The sequence below is a fragment of the Takifugu rubripes genome, chromosome 12, assembly GCF_901000725.2.
Source record: "Takifugu rubripes chromosome 12, fTakRub1.2, whole genome shotgun sequence".
Lineage (NCBI taxonomy): Eukaryota > Metazoa > Chordata > Actinopteri > Tetraodontiformes > Tetraodontidae > Takifugu > Takifugu rubripes.
This window is the reverse complement of record NC_042296.1, coordinates 8,191,297-8,206,790: the sequence shown is the minus strand read 5'-3', so window position 1 is coordinate 8,206,790 and position 15,494 is coordinate 8,191,297. Positions and strand designations below refer to the sequence as shown.

At 51.3% G+C, this 15,494-nt stretch overlaps 2 protein-coding genes across 3 annotated transcripts in view; one reads left to right on the top strand and one right to left on the bottom strand.

Moving 5' to 3' along the window:
• matcap2 (microtubule associated tyrosine carboxypeptidase 2) overlaps positions 1–1,264 on the top strand; it is a 5,216-nt gene extending 3,952 nt beyond the window's left edge. For both annotated transcript variants that reach the window (XM_029844581.1, XM_003969173.3), the window contains 2 exons: positions 19–116; positions 274–1,264. In XM_029844581.1, coding sequence (XP_029700441.1) covers positions 19–116; positions 274–432 — 257 coding nt within the window. In that variant the 3' untranslated portion in view covers positions 433–1,264. The remainder of the gene's footprint in view (positions 1–18; positions 117–273) is intronic.
• A 6-nt stretch (positions 1,265–1,270) lies between these two features.
• On the bottom strand, positions 1,271–11,727 carry eepd1 (endonuclease/exonuclease/phosphatase family domain containing 1). Its single transcript, XM_003969148.3, has 7 exons — positions 10,570–11,727; positions 5,996–6,047; positions 3,713–3,823; positions 3,476–3,610; positions 3,063–3,186; positions 2,797–2,991; positions 1,271–2,360 (listed from the first exon to the last, which is right to left on the bottom strand). The coding sequence occupies exons 1-7, from the start codon at positions 11,415–11,417 to the stop codon at positions 2,170–2,172; spliced, it is 1,656 nt and encodes a 551-aa protein (XP_003969197.1). The 5' UTR covers positions 11,418–11,727; the 3' UTR covers positions 1,271–2,169.
• Positions 11,728–15,494: the final 3,767 nt, after the last annotated feature.

Here is a 15,494-nt window from a genome sequence, read left to right as displayed (position 1 = left end):
CTTGGTCTCACGTCGCAGGTTGCTTCAGTAAAGACCAGGTCTACCTGGACGGAATCCTGAAGATCCTAAGATACAGAGACAAGATCAACTTCCCTGTGCTGATGGCTCTGGGAAAGGTAAAACCTTTGGGATGTGAACACCGCTTCACTTCGCTGGGAATGACGCGGCTTCATGTTAAGCAAATGTTCCCGTTGTTTCGTTTAGAGGATTTGTTCTTCTGAGCTGGCTGATGGTTTTGGGAGGGTGGATCCTGATGTTTCGTTGTCATCGCAGGTCTCCTATGAAGATGTGGAACGGCTCAAACCTCTGGCTCACATGGAGAACGTCCGCATCCCCCACTTCATGCAGGACCAGGCCAGATACTTCCAGCAGCTGGCAAAGATCATGGCGGTCAACCAGCTGACGGACGAGGAGCTGAGGAGCATCATCTGAGCTGCTGCAGCAACCAGGCCGTTACCGTGGCGACACACGGGACGTACAGTTACACACACAGATCTTTTACCAGTGCCAGAAAACCCCGAATGGCTTAATTTCACCTGATTTTATGAGAAGGTTGTGCCATTTTCACTCACTTCATCTGTTTATCGACGAACCAGTTTGATTCTCCCGTTTCTCATCAGTGGATCCAGATGTGTGAAGCACAAGATCCAGCCCTCGTTTCACCCTCACTGTCCCACACACACATGCAAAAACACCTTTATTCCAGTGTTCTTGTGAATGAATACGAGCTGTGGAATATCTGTAGCTTTAGAATAAACTTTTGAAAAAGGTTCAGTTTCATTCTGAACTCACTTCCCTCCTGACGTCTTGATCCAAGTGTTCTTACCTGCGTTTACGGACGTCCAGCACTTTCTTATTCTGGCTGATGTTTCTGTAGTTTGGCCTGTGTGCTGGCAGATGAGCATCAGATGATGGAAGCAGAGTGGCTGACACAACCTTCAGCTGCAACCTTCCACCAGCCTGAAGCTGCACCTGTTAAATCTATTTGCACTTTGTTTTCTTAATGTTTCAGCTGCACTGACGTGGACCCAGCCAGTACCCCCCCCCCCCCCCCCCCCCCCCCCCCCCCCCCCCCCCCCCACACACACACACACACACACACACCCCGATGCCTGGCTGGTTCACTATGATGAGTATGATGTGTAAAATTCTTATTAGAAACTCCAGCCCGACCCTTCCTCAAAAACTTTCCCAAGTGTTGCACTTTATTAAGTTTTAGTAAGTTTTGTGAATTTCACCAAAAATTTAAATAAAACAACATGAACGAAGCATTGTCTTTCATTTATTAGAAGTTTTAAAATGTAAATTAGATTCTCTTTAACTCCAACAGTGTCTAATATGCGTATTTTCACCAGCAGATTGTGCCAAAAAAATACCATAAATAACGCACCAAAATATATTAGAAGCTGTTTAAATCTAATTTTAAATCTGGACATTTTAACATTCATGCTCCTCCATGTGTGTTTTCTGTCCCTCGGTGCTCATCACCCTACTTCCAGGCCTGATTGACAGCTCAGAATAATTAAACTTTAATGCTGAGAAGCTGAAAACTGCATTAGTTGATTGTTCGGGAAACCACGGAGATAAAACCCGGATAGTGTCAAAGTAACCTGACCTGTGTGGACAGGTTACTGTCTGCTGACTGGACTTCCTGTTCATCAGCATCTGGTTTCACTGGCAAACTGGAAACCAGGTGATTTCGGGTTTAGCCTTACATTTTCCCAGCGATCATCTAATAAAATTCTCCGTATTTATTACCTTCTGAGCTCCGGGAAACGCTGCTTCCCCCTTTATTCGTGGCCCCCGACGGAGCTTTGATGAGCTTCAGTTCTGTCCGTCGTGTAAATGTTTGTGAACTGAGGCCAAACCGCCACCAGGGGGCAGAATTTCCTCTAAGATACCGAAGATGATGCTTCTGGTTCTGATGGTCGGAGCTGACTCTAGGTCGGGTTTGAACCAGCACCATCGACATCACTGCGAGTTCGATAGCTTTATTTTATTTACATGTAGAAAATGTTTGGCACATTTCTCTCTAAAGTTCATCTGATCATTTTATGGCTCTATCTGATCAATAAACCCAAAAGGTGACATGGCGCTCCTTCACATTCACCAGGAAACTCCAGTTTCTCCACAGCACACCAAACAAAGTTCTGCTTCCAGTGGGCGCCGTCACCGCTCGTGTTTTGGAGTAATGTCTCCTCTGTCCACCACCGCCACGCCAGGCCTGTTCAGCTCCTTACAGGACACGTCTGCGTAAAGCTCCGCCACCACGGGGCAGTGGTCCGACGCCACGCCGCCCCATGACCAGTTGTCTGGGATCCAAGGGTTGGTCAGGCCCTCCCTCACAACCATGCAGTGGCCTGTCAGAGGACGAGATACATGAGAAATCAGCACCACTCTCATAGCTGTCAGAAGATGGCGCCATCAGGTCAAACCAGTGAAATAGTTAAGGATAGACGACGATATTACAGGCACTACATCTCTCCTGTTTCCACGGTGTCTGTTGCTATGAGCAACAACACCCTTCCTCTGCTTCTTCAGCATGTTTCTCTGGTTGCATAAATGTGCCATCGCACCGGTCAGCACCAACAACCTCCCTGGCCTTGGTGAGGGGGCGTTTGTACACAGGACGTTCTGGTGGGTTATTGCCGACAGATCGGCTGTTCGTCACCCCTGATGCTCAGATTAAACCGAATCATGGTTGACCGTCATCAGTCCGGTTCTGTCTGTCTGGACTCTCCTGACCTGTGAGGACGCTAAGACCAGCCAGGAGATGAGAGCCGGGCGGAGTCTTACCGGAGAAGACCTTCCTGATGGAGCGGCTCAGCCAGATGTTGTCTAGACAGCGGCTGCCCTGAGGTGAGCGCGTGCTGATGTTGGTGAACTGCGTGGGCGGCACCAGCGGACAGAACTTCTCCTTCCTCAAAACATCCAGCTCGGAACTTTGAGGAGAGCATCCAAAGTCTCCCAGTACGACCAGCTCCTTCTCACCTGCAGAGACCAGCAACCAGGTCACGCATGACGTGCACAGGCCGCCGCTCTGTCACCATGTGGACACGGACCTTTGAGTGTTTCCTGGATGCTGTGGCAGAGATGGTGACGCTCCTCGTTGTTCCTGCTGTTGGACTCTGGTGCGGCTGCAGACTGCGTGTGAACGTTGACCACGGCGAACTCCAGAGATCCGATCTACGCAGACAGACGGGTGAAATCACAGGTCTCACCAGTCTTTGGATTCTCTAGATCACCTGTCATTAGTTATTGACCAGATGGAAACAGCTAGAGTTCAGGGCTGACAGGGGAACAGTGACCCAGCAGGTGGCCATCTGAAACAGGAAGTGGGCGCCATGACTCCACTTCCTGTTTGTCTCTGAGCAGCATCGGCTTTAGCAACAAGGCTAAGAAAAGCTAAACTCAGACGTAAAGATTGTGCTGCTTCATGAAAATGATTTTTAAGCTAATTTGGGAATCCACTTACTGAAAAGTGAGCCAGATATAGACGAGGAGAGGAACTGTTGCCGTTGCCATTGACAACTGGAGGCTCCACAACCGCCGCGTCCCTTAGGTCCACGCCAGACAAGCTGTCCCACAGAAAACCAGTGTAGCCAGCTCCCTGTGAGAACAGGATCGTGAGGAATTGGCCATGTAGCCGTTCTCTGATTGTAGTTACAAACTAAAGATGGAAGTCTTCAGTCCAGCGAAAGGCGCCGCTCACCTTGCTGGAGTGTCCGGTGGGTCTGTCGGACACCACACATTTCCACAGCCCCCGGGGCTGCTTCCATTTCCGCACACTGGACAACGTCCCTTGATTCAACTCTGCGCAGAACTGCAACATAAACAGAGAACGTTGTCATCCAGCCATGTGTTCCACCACAGTTCTTATCTGGGTCTGGGAGTCCTGGACAGGCCTGACACACACAAACACACACCACACACACACACACACAGGGAGGGGGAATCAGGAGAGTTTCTGGACTGCTTCATATTCACACATTCCATGTATAAGTGTATGTTTCTTCTGTCAGTCTGAGAAGATGACAAATATCTATAAAAGCAAGGGCGGCGTCGCCCCTCAGCCTCTGTCGCACCTTTAAACAGCCGCGTTGAGCGTCTGCCAGAACAAACGCTGTGTTCTATACAGTCGTTAAGAAACAATGCAACATTTAAACAGCCTTGTTTCAAGTCAAGAGGAAATACACCGAGAAAGAGGAAACTTCTTGTGTCAACATCGCCAGCGGGGCCTGAAACGTTGTGCTGTAACGTCCTGGAGGGCAAAGGTGAAGAATAAAAATAAAACCCAAAGCTCGGCTTTTTGTTCTGACTCTAAATATAACAGAGGCTGAAATAGCCCCGCACTTGCCGCTGTGTGCACCCCCGAAACATCAAACCTGCCGGGTAGAACCATCAAACCAGCAGGCTCGTACATGTGAGAACGTGTTACAGAACGCCACGGCGCCACCGACAGGCCGCTACGAACCCAAGCTGCCAACCACAGCAGGGCCCAAACAAAGGGCCTCAATCCACCTTCAGAATTCAGCCACCTGGGGGAGGGAATAAAGTCTTCTACCTACAGGGAGGAGGCAGCGAATCCTGGACGGGTTTATTAGCAACGCCCTGAACACAGAGGCAACTGTGGACAGATCAAATCATAAAGGGAGGGGCAGAGGGTGAGAGGGAGGGAGAGGGGGGGCAGAGGATGAGAGGGATGGAGGGGGGGCAGAGGGTGAGAGGAGGGAGGGGGGGGCAGAGGGTGAGCGGGAGGGAGAGGGGGGGCAGAGGATGAGAGGGATGGAGGGGGGGCAGAGGGTGAGAGGGAGGGAGGGGGGGCAGAGGGTGAGCGGGAGGGAGAGGGGGGGCAGAGGATGAGAGGGATGGAGGGGGGGGCAGAGGGTGAGAGGGAGGAGAGGGGGGGGCAGAGGGATGAGAGGGATGGAGGGGGGGGGCAGAGGGTGAGAGGGAGGGGGGGGGGCAGAGGGTGAGAGGGAAGGGGAGAGACCCTCCCCACTCACTCACTCACACCCTCCCTCCCTCATTCCCTCCTTCCCTTTCACCCCCTCTCCCTCCCTGCTTCTCTCCCTCCCTCTCAGTCTCACCCCTTTCACCCTCTCCCTTTCACCCTCTCTCCCTCCCTCCTTCCCTTTCACCCCCTCTCCCTCCCTCCTTCCCTCTCACCCTCTGCCCCCCTCCCTCCTTCCCTTTCACCCCCTCTCCCTCCCTGCTTCTCTCCCTCCCTCTCAGTCTCACCCCTTTCACCCTCTCTCCCTCCCTCCTTCTCTCCCTCCCTCTCAGTCTCACCCCTTTCACCCTCTCTCCCTCCCTCCTTCTCTCCCTCCCTCTCACCCTCTGCCCCCTCCCTCCTTCCCTTTCACCCCTTCTCCCTCCTTCCTTCTCTCCCTCCCTCTCACTCTCACCCCTCTCACCCTCTCTCCCTCCCTCATTCCCTCTCACCCTCTCTCCCTCTCTGTTGATGACCTATTTCCCTTCTTATGGAAATCCAGTTTCTGTTCCAGGATCCATCTGGGAGCCAGCAGGGATCATGACGCTGCCAACAAGTGTGGAGGCCGTGCACAAGCCTCACATTCAGAAAATAGAAGAAGAAACTGAGCAAACTGCTCACAATCCCGAAGAGAGTCGACATTGTTGCTGATTTATGTTGCCGTTGTTGTTGCTGAAAGGTCAAAGGTCACATGTAGAATTCATCAGAACCAACTGGATCCTACAGTCTTTACAGTGTTCTTTAAGAGAAGACAGTAGTTGATGTGAGGAACCCTTTTGGGGAACATTACTGTTCCATCACTGAGGCCACGCCCCCAAATCCATAGCAACCACGGTTGTATTTATAGCCACTAATTCACATGGGAATGTTAACACAGTTCGAAACTAAATCTGAACCAAGAAATAGGAGAGGTTGACAGTCCAGAGACAAGGACAGACACACACACACACACACACACACACACACACACACACACACACACACACACACACACGCTCTTACCTTGTCCAGAGCCTCCCGCTCCAGCAGGTCCTGAACAGCCAGTAATTTGATGCTGGAAAAAGAAACAGAAAGTTCATTTATTACTTTGACCCATAAAAAATTCACACCACATTTGAAAGAGATGAAGTTTTTTCATCGGCCGAGTCGGATGTGACGTCACCATCGTTTCCATAACGGATTTTTATGTAACAAATACGATTCTGCTGTAACAAAGAGAGTTTGTGGTTAATCTACAGTTAATCGTGTTTATTCTCATTATGAGCTAACGTAGACAGTTGAGTTTGGGCGCAGCTGACTGAGGCGTCTGTCTCAGCAGCATGCAACCGCAATGTTGCCACACACACACACACACACACACACACACACACACACACACACACACACACACACACACACACACACAGAGTTTAAACCCCCTTGACCTCTGACCCACTAATGCACATTGCGTAACTGTCTTTCTGCTTGTGCTGCTTTAGGGAATTATGGGAATTCTGCAAACTCAGATTTGTTTAGCTCAGCAACGATCAGCCACAACTCTTAAACCGCAGACAAGTGAAAATCAGCAACAACAAGAATCGGGACCGAACCAGGACGCAGCCCTGCAGGCGGGGGGGTGATTTCCTGCCTTAGGGTCATTAAAGTTTTGTGTGTGGAGGATAATTCTGATGGCATCCATGTTTCATGTTTCATCACTGACTTAATCCCAGATCAGCTCGTCTGTCTGCTGCAGACAGAAACAAGAAAACCCACAAGTTCGGGCCAGGATGTCAGCAGGAGACTTCAGATTCACTTTTCTGGGCTCAGTCTGGATGCTTTGGTCACCGGCCAGAGCCACATCGAGCCACATCGAGCCACATCGAGCCACATCGAGCCTCACCGACTCAGTCAACACTCAACAAAACGCTGCGTCAGCACAACTTTCAACAGCCGTTGAACATCCCTCCATCAGCTCAGACCTGGCGACCCCAGCGCCCTGGTGATCCCAGTGTCCTGGTGATCCTACTGTCCTGGTGACCCCAGTGTCCTGGTGACCCCAGTGTCCTGGTGACCCCAGTGTCCTGGTGATCCTAGTGTCCTGGTGATCCCAGTGTCCTGGTGACCCCAGTGTCCTGGTGATCCCAGTGTCCTGGTGACCCCAGTGTCCTGGTGACCCCAGTGTCCTCGTGATCCCAGTGTCCTGGTGACCCCAGCGTCCTGGTGACCCCAGCGTCCTGGTGGCCCCAGCGCCCTGGTGACCCCAGTGTCCTCGTGATCCCAGTGTCCTGGTGACCCCAGCGTCCTGGTGACCCCAGCGTCCTGGTGACCCCAGCGTCCTGGTGGCCCCAGCGCCCTGGTGATCCCAGTGTCCTCGTGATCCCAGTGTCCTGGTGACCCCAGCGTCCTGGTGACCCCAGCGTCCTGGTGACCCCAGCGTCCTGGTGACCCCAGCGTCCTGGTGATCCTAGTGTCCTGGTGATCCCAGCGTCCTGGTGGCCCCAGCGTCCTGGTGATCCTAGTGTCCTGGTGATCCCAGTGTCCTGGTGACCCCAGTGTCCTGGTGATCCCAGTGTCCTGGTGATCCCAGTGTCCTGGTGACCCCAGTGTCCTGGTGATCCCAGTGTCCTGGTGGCCCCAGTGTCCTGGTGGCCCCAGCGTCCTGGTGATCCTAGTGTCCTGGTGATCCCAGTGTCCTGGTGACCCCAGTGTCCTGGTGATCCCAGTGTCCTGGTGGCCCCAGCGTCCTGGTGATCCTAGTGTCCTGGTGATCCCAGTGTCCTGGTGATCCTAGTGTCCTGGTGATCCCAGTGTCCTGGTGATCCTAGTGTCCTGGTGATCCCAGTGTCCTGGTGACCCCAGCATCCTGGTGACTTCGGCCTCCACTGTGTTTGACCACTCCAGCCAGTCTGAGGAGGGTTCTAGAACACTTGGGACCTCTCGATCATCTGCTCTCGTGAGGAAGAAGTCACCGCCCACACGTGCAGACAGAGGAGGTCGTGCTGAACGGCATCCGGAGTGTCTGAGCGCTGCCAGTTTGCTGCCAAACTGGTTTTGTAATGTTGTAATTACAAATCGAACCAGGATAAGTTAGCAAACTAATGCAATGTTCTTAAGGCTGAATAAACACCAGACGGTTGTGGGGCTGATTTAGGAGTAACTTTGCCACGCCACAGAAAAGGGGCGGGGTTTGTCTTAACAGGTGACTCATCTAGAGCCATTTATCACTATTAAGTGCACAAGTACTGACTTGTAAACCTTTGACGTACTTTCTGCCATTGCTGGCTCAGGGGAAAAGCATTGTGGGATGCCTCGCTGTCCCACGTATGTAGTTGATGAAATGGGCTGATCAAGTACCCACCTGGGCACCGGGATCGTACCTGGCAGCTTGTGTATTTACGGAGGAATGTACGGTGAAAAACCAGAATGTTTCTCAGAGTTGGGGTGTTCTCAGGTCGGGATCCCACCGGGTCTCCGGTACAGGCGTAACACAGTCTGGTGATATTTAACCTCAACAACAGTCAGATCCTCAAACATCTCTCTTCCCTGCAGGTGGCACCGATTCCTCGTCAGTACTCGGAACTGACTTATATCCTGGTTCTGGTGTCCTCCATGATGTCACTTCCTCAGTGGTGTCGCCACAACTAGAGAAAAGTGATGGAGCTCTGTGACCTTCAGCACCTCCTGCTCTGAAACCTCTTTACTGATCATCAACACAAGAAGCATCTTTATGGTTTCTGCAGTATCACATAGACTGGAGTCTGAACTGGAAACCAGGATGTCAGAGTGGGAAGAGCCGTCCCTGTGCTTCCAGCCCGGCTGCCGTTTATTCAGGCCATTTCTTTTATTCCCGGTGACTCGGGGCTGCTTGTGACAGATGAATCATCAGCTGCTGCCCAAAACAAACCTTGGAGCCAAGCAGCAGAGGGAAACAAGCTCCATCTCCTGCCTCTCCCAGTTTAACTCTCCATCCTTCTTCTGGTGAGCAGAGGTGGCTACGGGGCAACAGTCTGTCCAGGAAAGACAATCAACCACCGAGCAGCAGAGCGCTGAGCTGCTGGCATCATTCTGGTCCTACTAACCCCCTCTAGGAAACTTCCTCCTGGGTTCTGTCTGACAACTCAGATGATTGGGGTCAGCCCAGACCTCAGAGTTCCGGCGTCCTGTAGTGAACCTCTGGTCTGAACAAAACAGGAAGTGGGTTTTCAGAATGTGCGTTTACTACGATGACGTCAGAGGTGCCATCAGATGATTCGTGAGGAAGTCGGAGAGATTGCGTGGCGATGAGCACAGGTCACTTCCCTGCTTTAATTCCTCAATTTGAGGAGGTTTGGGTCCCTCCCCGGGGGTGGGGGGATGGGGTGGTGGCATTGTCTGATGCCCTGGGTGCAGCTTGGCGGTGCTGTGAGACACATGCGTCGCCACGTGAGGGTCTGCACAGCTACAGAGACGCAGCCGTCTGTGTGATGTAAGAGACGAGTACAAAGACCTGAGTGAACAGAGTCCCTGGAGCACCTCCTCTCTACCGGGGGGGGGGGAACTGGATCCATCTCAGCCTTCCTAATGGTGGCTCTTTCACTTCCCCTGTGTCTGCGGTGGCGCTGTGACTAACGTCTGCCTGCTCACTAACACCAGTGGGCCGTCACAGACACGGGGACCTGACGCAGTTTGCAGTCTTTCCCGCGGTGAGGGTCATTGAACTGTAGTAGCTCTCGTCTGGTGCCTGGAGGAAATCCAGGAAGTGTGCACGCCGGAGCCCGGGTCTTGTGATCGCTCACACCAGGAAGCCTGAGAACTGTACAAACACAACTCCTCCGTGACAACAGCCAATCAGTACAGTCTCCATGGGTTTGGGAACAGAAGAAATGTGTGTGTGTGTGTGTGGGGGGGGGACTGCTCCTGATGTTTGCACTGGGTGTGGTGGCGTTTGCCAACATGACTGACAGCAGCCGCAAAGCGTGAGGGAGGCGGGAGGACGATGGAGAAGTTCCACCTGTGAAGTGTTGAGCTTCCTGACACCTTCAGCTTCTTAAGAGCGGAGCAGCATCTCACTGGAAAGGCCTCAAACATACACACATGCGGGCACACGCACACACACACACAAATACACACACACATACACACACACACACAAATACACACACACACACACACACACACACACACACACACACACACACACACTTTTCCCACTTCACTTAACTTATTCAGACCTCAACATAAGCCTACTTTGGCCCCCTGCAGCCACCGTAGCTTCTCGGACACGGCAGTAAACAGCTCCCATATTTAGTCTCACCACTAGATGCCACCAAATCTCACATGTTGGACCGTTGACTCTTTTCACTTCTTCCCGTTTCTTTTGAATATGTGACTCATATTAGCCCACCCGTAGTTCATTGGAACTGAGAGACAACATAAAGATTAACCAGAATAACCTTCATTCTTCCCACAAGTCCTTCAGACTGAAATATTTTTAATTGCCTCATACTTGTTGGAGTTCCTAATAACCTCAATAATTTGCCGTATTTGTACTGCGACTAATTCCAGAAGATAATCCGTTTATGATTGACCCTCTGAGGAGGTCAGCAGGTTCTACTCACTCGTTCTCCAGCAGGGTCATGCACACCACCTCCTTCACCCCCGGGTTGTTGGCCTTGTCACAGGAGCAGCCCTGCAGGCTCCAGGTTCCCAGGCGCACCACGGGCTTCCCGTCCCGCAGGCAGGCCGGGGGCTCCACGATGGGCCGCACAGAGATGATCTGGGTCGGACCTCCGGGCGGAAGGTCCAGGTCGTCGCTCTTGATGCTGAATGAGGTGGGACTCGGGTGGGACTTGGTGGTGCAGGTCAGCCCTCCGTTGGTGTTGGTGGACGGCGCCCTGGAGCGCTCCACGAAAACCTGGAAGCGGATTTTGTCGAGCAGCGAGCCGTTGATGTGGTTCACCTTCACCAGGTCCTCGATGCTCCGGAACGGGCCGTGCTCCACGCGGTACGCCACAATGTTCTTGGCGATCTTGTCGGTGATGCCTCTGATGCTCATGAGCTGCGCAGGGGTGGCCGTGTTGACGTTCATGCCCGTGCACGGGTGGTGATCCAGCTCTTTACGCAGCGACGACGGGGAGTGCTGGGACGAGCTGGTCCTGCTGGACACGCAAATTTCCAGTTTAATCACCTCCAGTTTGGTGGCCCCGATCCCGCTCACCAAAGCCAGGTCCTCGACCTTTTTGAACCCCCCGATACAGTCCCGGTACTCCACGATGTTCTGCGCAACAGCTCTGTTGACTCCCGGCAGCGTCATGAGCTCCTCCTCGGTGGCCGTGTTGATGTTCAGCCGCTCCTGGTTCACCAGGATGTGCCCGAAGTTGCAGGCGGCGCTGAACTTGCGCTTGCCGCAGCTGAAGTCGGTGGGGTCCTTGGGGATGGAGCGGTGGCAGCCCAGACTCCCACCCATGGCTCCAGCGGGTGTCCGGGGCTCGGGTCAGACACGGAACAGGCGGACAGAACGATCACCATGGAAACCACAGAGGCGACGCACGGATTTACCAGCGAGCTCTCACGCGCCCCCGCACAATGCTGCGTTTAAAGTCGGCGGTGCGCGCGGACGCGCTCGCATGCTGCGTGCGGGGCCTCGGTGCGACGGATCCCGCGGAGCTGCGGTCGGACTCTGCGGGGTTAAAGAGCTGCTCTGGCGGCCTCGGTGGAAACTTTGCCCTCCAACAGAGCGCTGTCAGCCCGGCCTCACATGCACTCTTCTGACAGCTACACCGGCGCGCGCGTCAATAGGATCGTCGTTCCCGACGTCAAATGACGTGGTTCACGCAGCCGTGAACACCGGAAGTGTCAAAATAAAAGCGTCAGGCGAGAAAAAAAAAAACTACAACGTTTGTAGTCCGTCTTTAACGAGCACGATTTTGTGGTCGGACTTATTCTTTTCAGAGAATTTGATCAACATTCAAAGAATATCCAGCACGTGACGTCATCACCCGCAGAGGCGATCACCACCTGACTAGATTATCATGGTTGTCTTTCAGCACCAATCAAGATAATTAAACTCATCACCATTTAATCTTCTCATAGATTTCCAGAGGGTCCAAATCAAATAGCATTTAGGGACATTAAACCAAGCTGAAATGTTCTGGGTCAGGGACAGAGGGCTGGTCGGGATATCGTGAAAGGTAGGAGTTTTCCCACGTTCCCAGGATTTTATTTTATAAAGAATTCAACATTGAAGCAGTTTGTGTGCTTCTTGGCATCTTGCGAAGCATTCTAAAGTTCTGGGTCAGGTTCCTGTTAGTCCTTTCACAATTAACACGCTTTCTGATTAGAAACGGTTACGTAAGAAAATATATTTCTGTTGACTCGGTTTAATGGTTGCAAAGTTCATCCAGAGCTGCAGCTCAGATCACTGCTGCTTCCTGTCACAAAGTTCCATGAGATAAAATCACATCTTCTCTTATGCAACACGGATAAAGAGGATTTCCACCACAAAACACCCAAGATCCAAAATCCAAGAGGGTTCCGTGCTGCAGAGAACACGAAGGAAGACTTGATTAACCTTCGAATGTGATCAAGTTTACAAAGAACGATAATATTCCTGAAAGGTTGAAGAAATCCTGAAATGTTTCCTGAACAAAACTCAGACCAGACCTCAGATTTGACCCATGATGGGGCGGCTTGGGCAGCTCTCTGACCCTGCAGCCATGTTGTTAGGGCAGATTCAGAAGGAGGCTGGTTCCACATGAAGGCTCAAAGACCACCAGGAAGAATAAGAGCAGGGGCCAAAGTTCTGAGCCCAGGCTTGTGTGTGTGGGGGCCGAGCCCAGGTCATGAGCGAGGCCTTCAGATATGAAGACAGAACAAAGAAATCCCACATTTCTTGTGTTTTTCTTTATCCCGCTTGTTTGTTGTTTATTTTTGAACGATGCGTGTGAACAGCGCCGCCTGCAGCCGGTGTGCTGTCTCTGCATCGGGATTCCAACAGAACAGGAGAAATATTTTTTAATTCGAATCAATAAATGTGTTCAGTTCTCAGTGAAACAAAAAGTGACTTGTTTCCGGTATCTCGGGTGGAGGTCTGAAGTCGTCTGTTGATCCGACTGCGCTGCCATGTTGTAACAGGAAGTTACTTTTTATTAAAAATGCCCCACGGCTCATCAGTCTACTCACCCAGAACTGAAACTACCCACTAAGGTACAAGGTTGTACTGATAAGGACGGCACTGGGTCTTCCTAGACATGGTGGGACTTGACTTGTGTCCCTGTGGCGGGCTGTTCTTGTGGACTAACGTGGACTTTAAGTGTTTACCTACCTAACTGGTTCTTCACCTGGAGCCTCTCAGCCTGTGTCCAATCAGGAAGCAGAGAGGCTGCTGCAGGCCTCTGAAGGCTGTGGCGTGATGTTCCACATTTGACCCAAGAGCCTCAGGAGTCCAAAACTCCAGGTTCTGTTTGAGAATGTCGGAGCTTAGGTCAATAGATGAACCAGTGATCTGATGTTTCCGCGTTGTTGGAGCAGTGAATCGATTTCCTGTCAGACCTCGCGGCCCTGCAGCCGACTGCAGCAGGTGAATGTCAACAGTGGACGGGACGCCCCGGTCCTCCCTGTAAAACTATCACACGGATCATATTTTGCTTGTCATATTCAGCTTGTTTGGGGTAAATGGTCAAACATCTTGCAGCCACATGAAACCCAGAGAAAAGCTAAAACCAATATTTCCTTAAAATCCTTTAAAACAGCCTCAGACCCACACAGGAATGCGTAGAAACGCCTTGAGGAAACATTAACCCCTGAACACTGGTCGTCAGCGCTCCAGAACCCTCCCTCAGCACTATTTCTACTGCTTGAAAATCCCCTCAGCACCCTGGTGAATGACAAGCAGCATGTTGGTTTGTCCTCGAAAGGTTAAAACAGCTGAAAGACGTCAACTAGCCCCTGGAGGAGAACGTGGGTTTGGCTGCCAAGTAGGCAACGATGACGTGAGGGTGAGCTGTAAACCTTTAACCCACAAATGTGAGTTTTAAGTCCACTGAGATGATGTCAGAGTGAAAGGTCACAGCCCCTGATAACCCGAGAAGACCGATCAAAGGCATCTTTCAGTTCGGTGCTGCCCCCTGCTGCAGGCAAGTGACATCAAATCGATCATGCTGTAGTAGCAGCACCCGCCAGCAGGGGGCAGAGTGGCCCTCCTGCAGCGGGGTTCATGGTTGTTACCGCTTCGTTGCGTTTCAGTCAGAGTCAATGGAATAATCCGAATAGCACAAGAAACACAACAAAGCTGAATACCAGCGTGTGTGAGGTTGTGTGTGCGTGTGTGTGTGAGAAGGAGAGAGAGGATGAAACACAAGCTTCCAATGGCCGATCATCCCAAAAGATGCGTTGAAATGAATGTGTTTGATAAAAGTACATGTGATGGTTGTCCTCCCAGGTGAGGGCAGATACGTAAGCAGAACCAATGATCGTTTACATCAGTGAAGGGTCAGATGTTATCGTTTGTTCTTATCTTGCATCTTTGACCAGGGCACATTTATGAACGCAGCATCAGTGGTGAATAATGAAGATGATAAAGACCCCCGTCCACCCTGGAGCCCCCCTGGGGTCTCCTCTGAGCCTCAACATCACTGAAGTTGATGAAGATCTCCGTGTCTTCACCGCTGTCGTCCATTTTTAACGGCAGATTCAATAATGGGCGCCACATGAAATGACTAACAAACCATCTGTGACCCAAACGCTCTTTTCATGGATCCATTTTCTGTGTGGAACAGATGAAATTATGATTCAGCATCTTCCATCATGACGGGGAGGGAAGGGGGGGGGGGGGGGGGGGGGGTGATCCTTGGACATGCACATGCACGTCAGCTCTTGATTTAGGTTTGGTTTGCGTTATATTCTTCTTTTGCATCTTTTTGTGTTGCAGAGAAGAAGAAAAACATCCGAATGAGGAGCAGGATTGTGATGAACTCGTTGCTCGTTGTTTGACACCATACACACCTTCATACACACCTTCATACACACCTTCATACACACCTTCAAACACGTGTTGGTGAGAGAGTGAAAAACAAGGACACAAAACTTCAACAGCGGAGTTTGAGAACTTAAAGGTTTTCTGTTGGACTGATTTATGGTCAGAACATCAGGGTCCAACTTATTAACAGCAAATTGAACTATAATTACTGTTATTAAGTACACAAATGGGATTATTTCAGCTGCAGATGCAGGTTGTTGTATTATTGTGATTATTTTACCGAATTAAACAGCAGATAAAAAAAAACAAGATTTACTGTTTAATTAGTAAAATAGTTCATTCAATGGAGTCTCTGGTTTTACCCAGAATTCAGCTGTTTGGTCACGGCCTCAGGCTGGCATGACCTTTAACCTCCTCTGAGGAGGTTTCACAGGTTTCACAGAAACTGGCAGAATTTTACCAGGTCGTGTCATTGACCCCCCCCCACGAAATCTTTACTTACTTTGGATCCAGCCTAATGACACAAAGGCTACGTTCATCCGGGCTCGTTAGCTTCAGGAAAACACC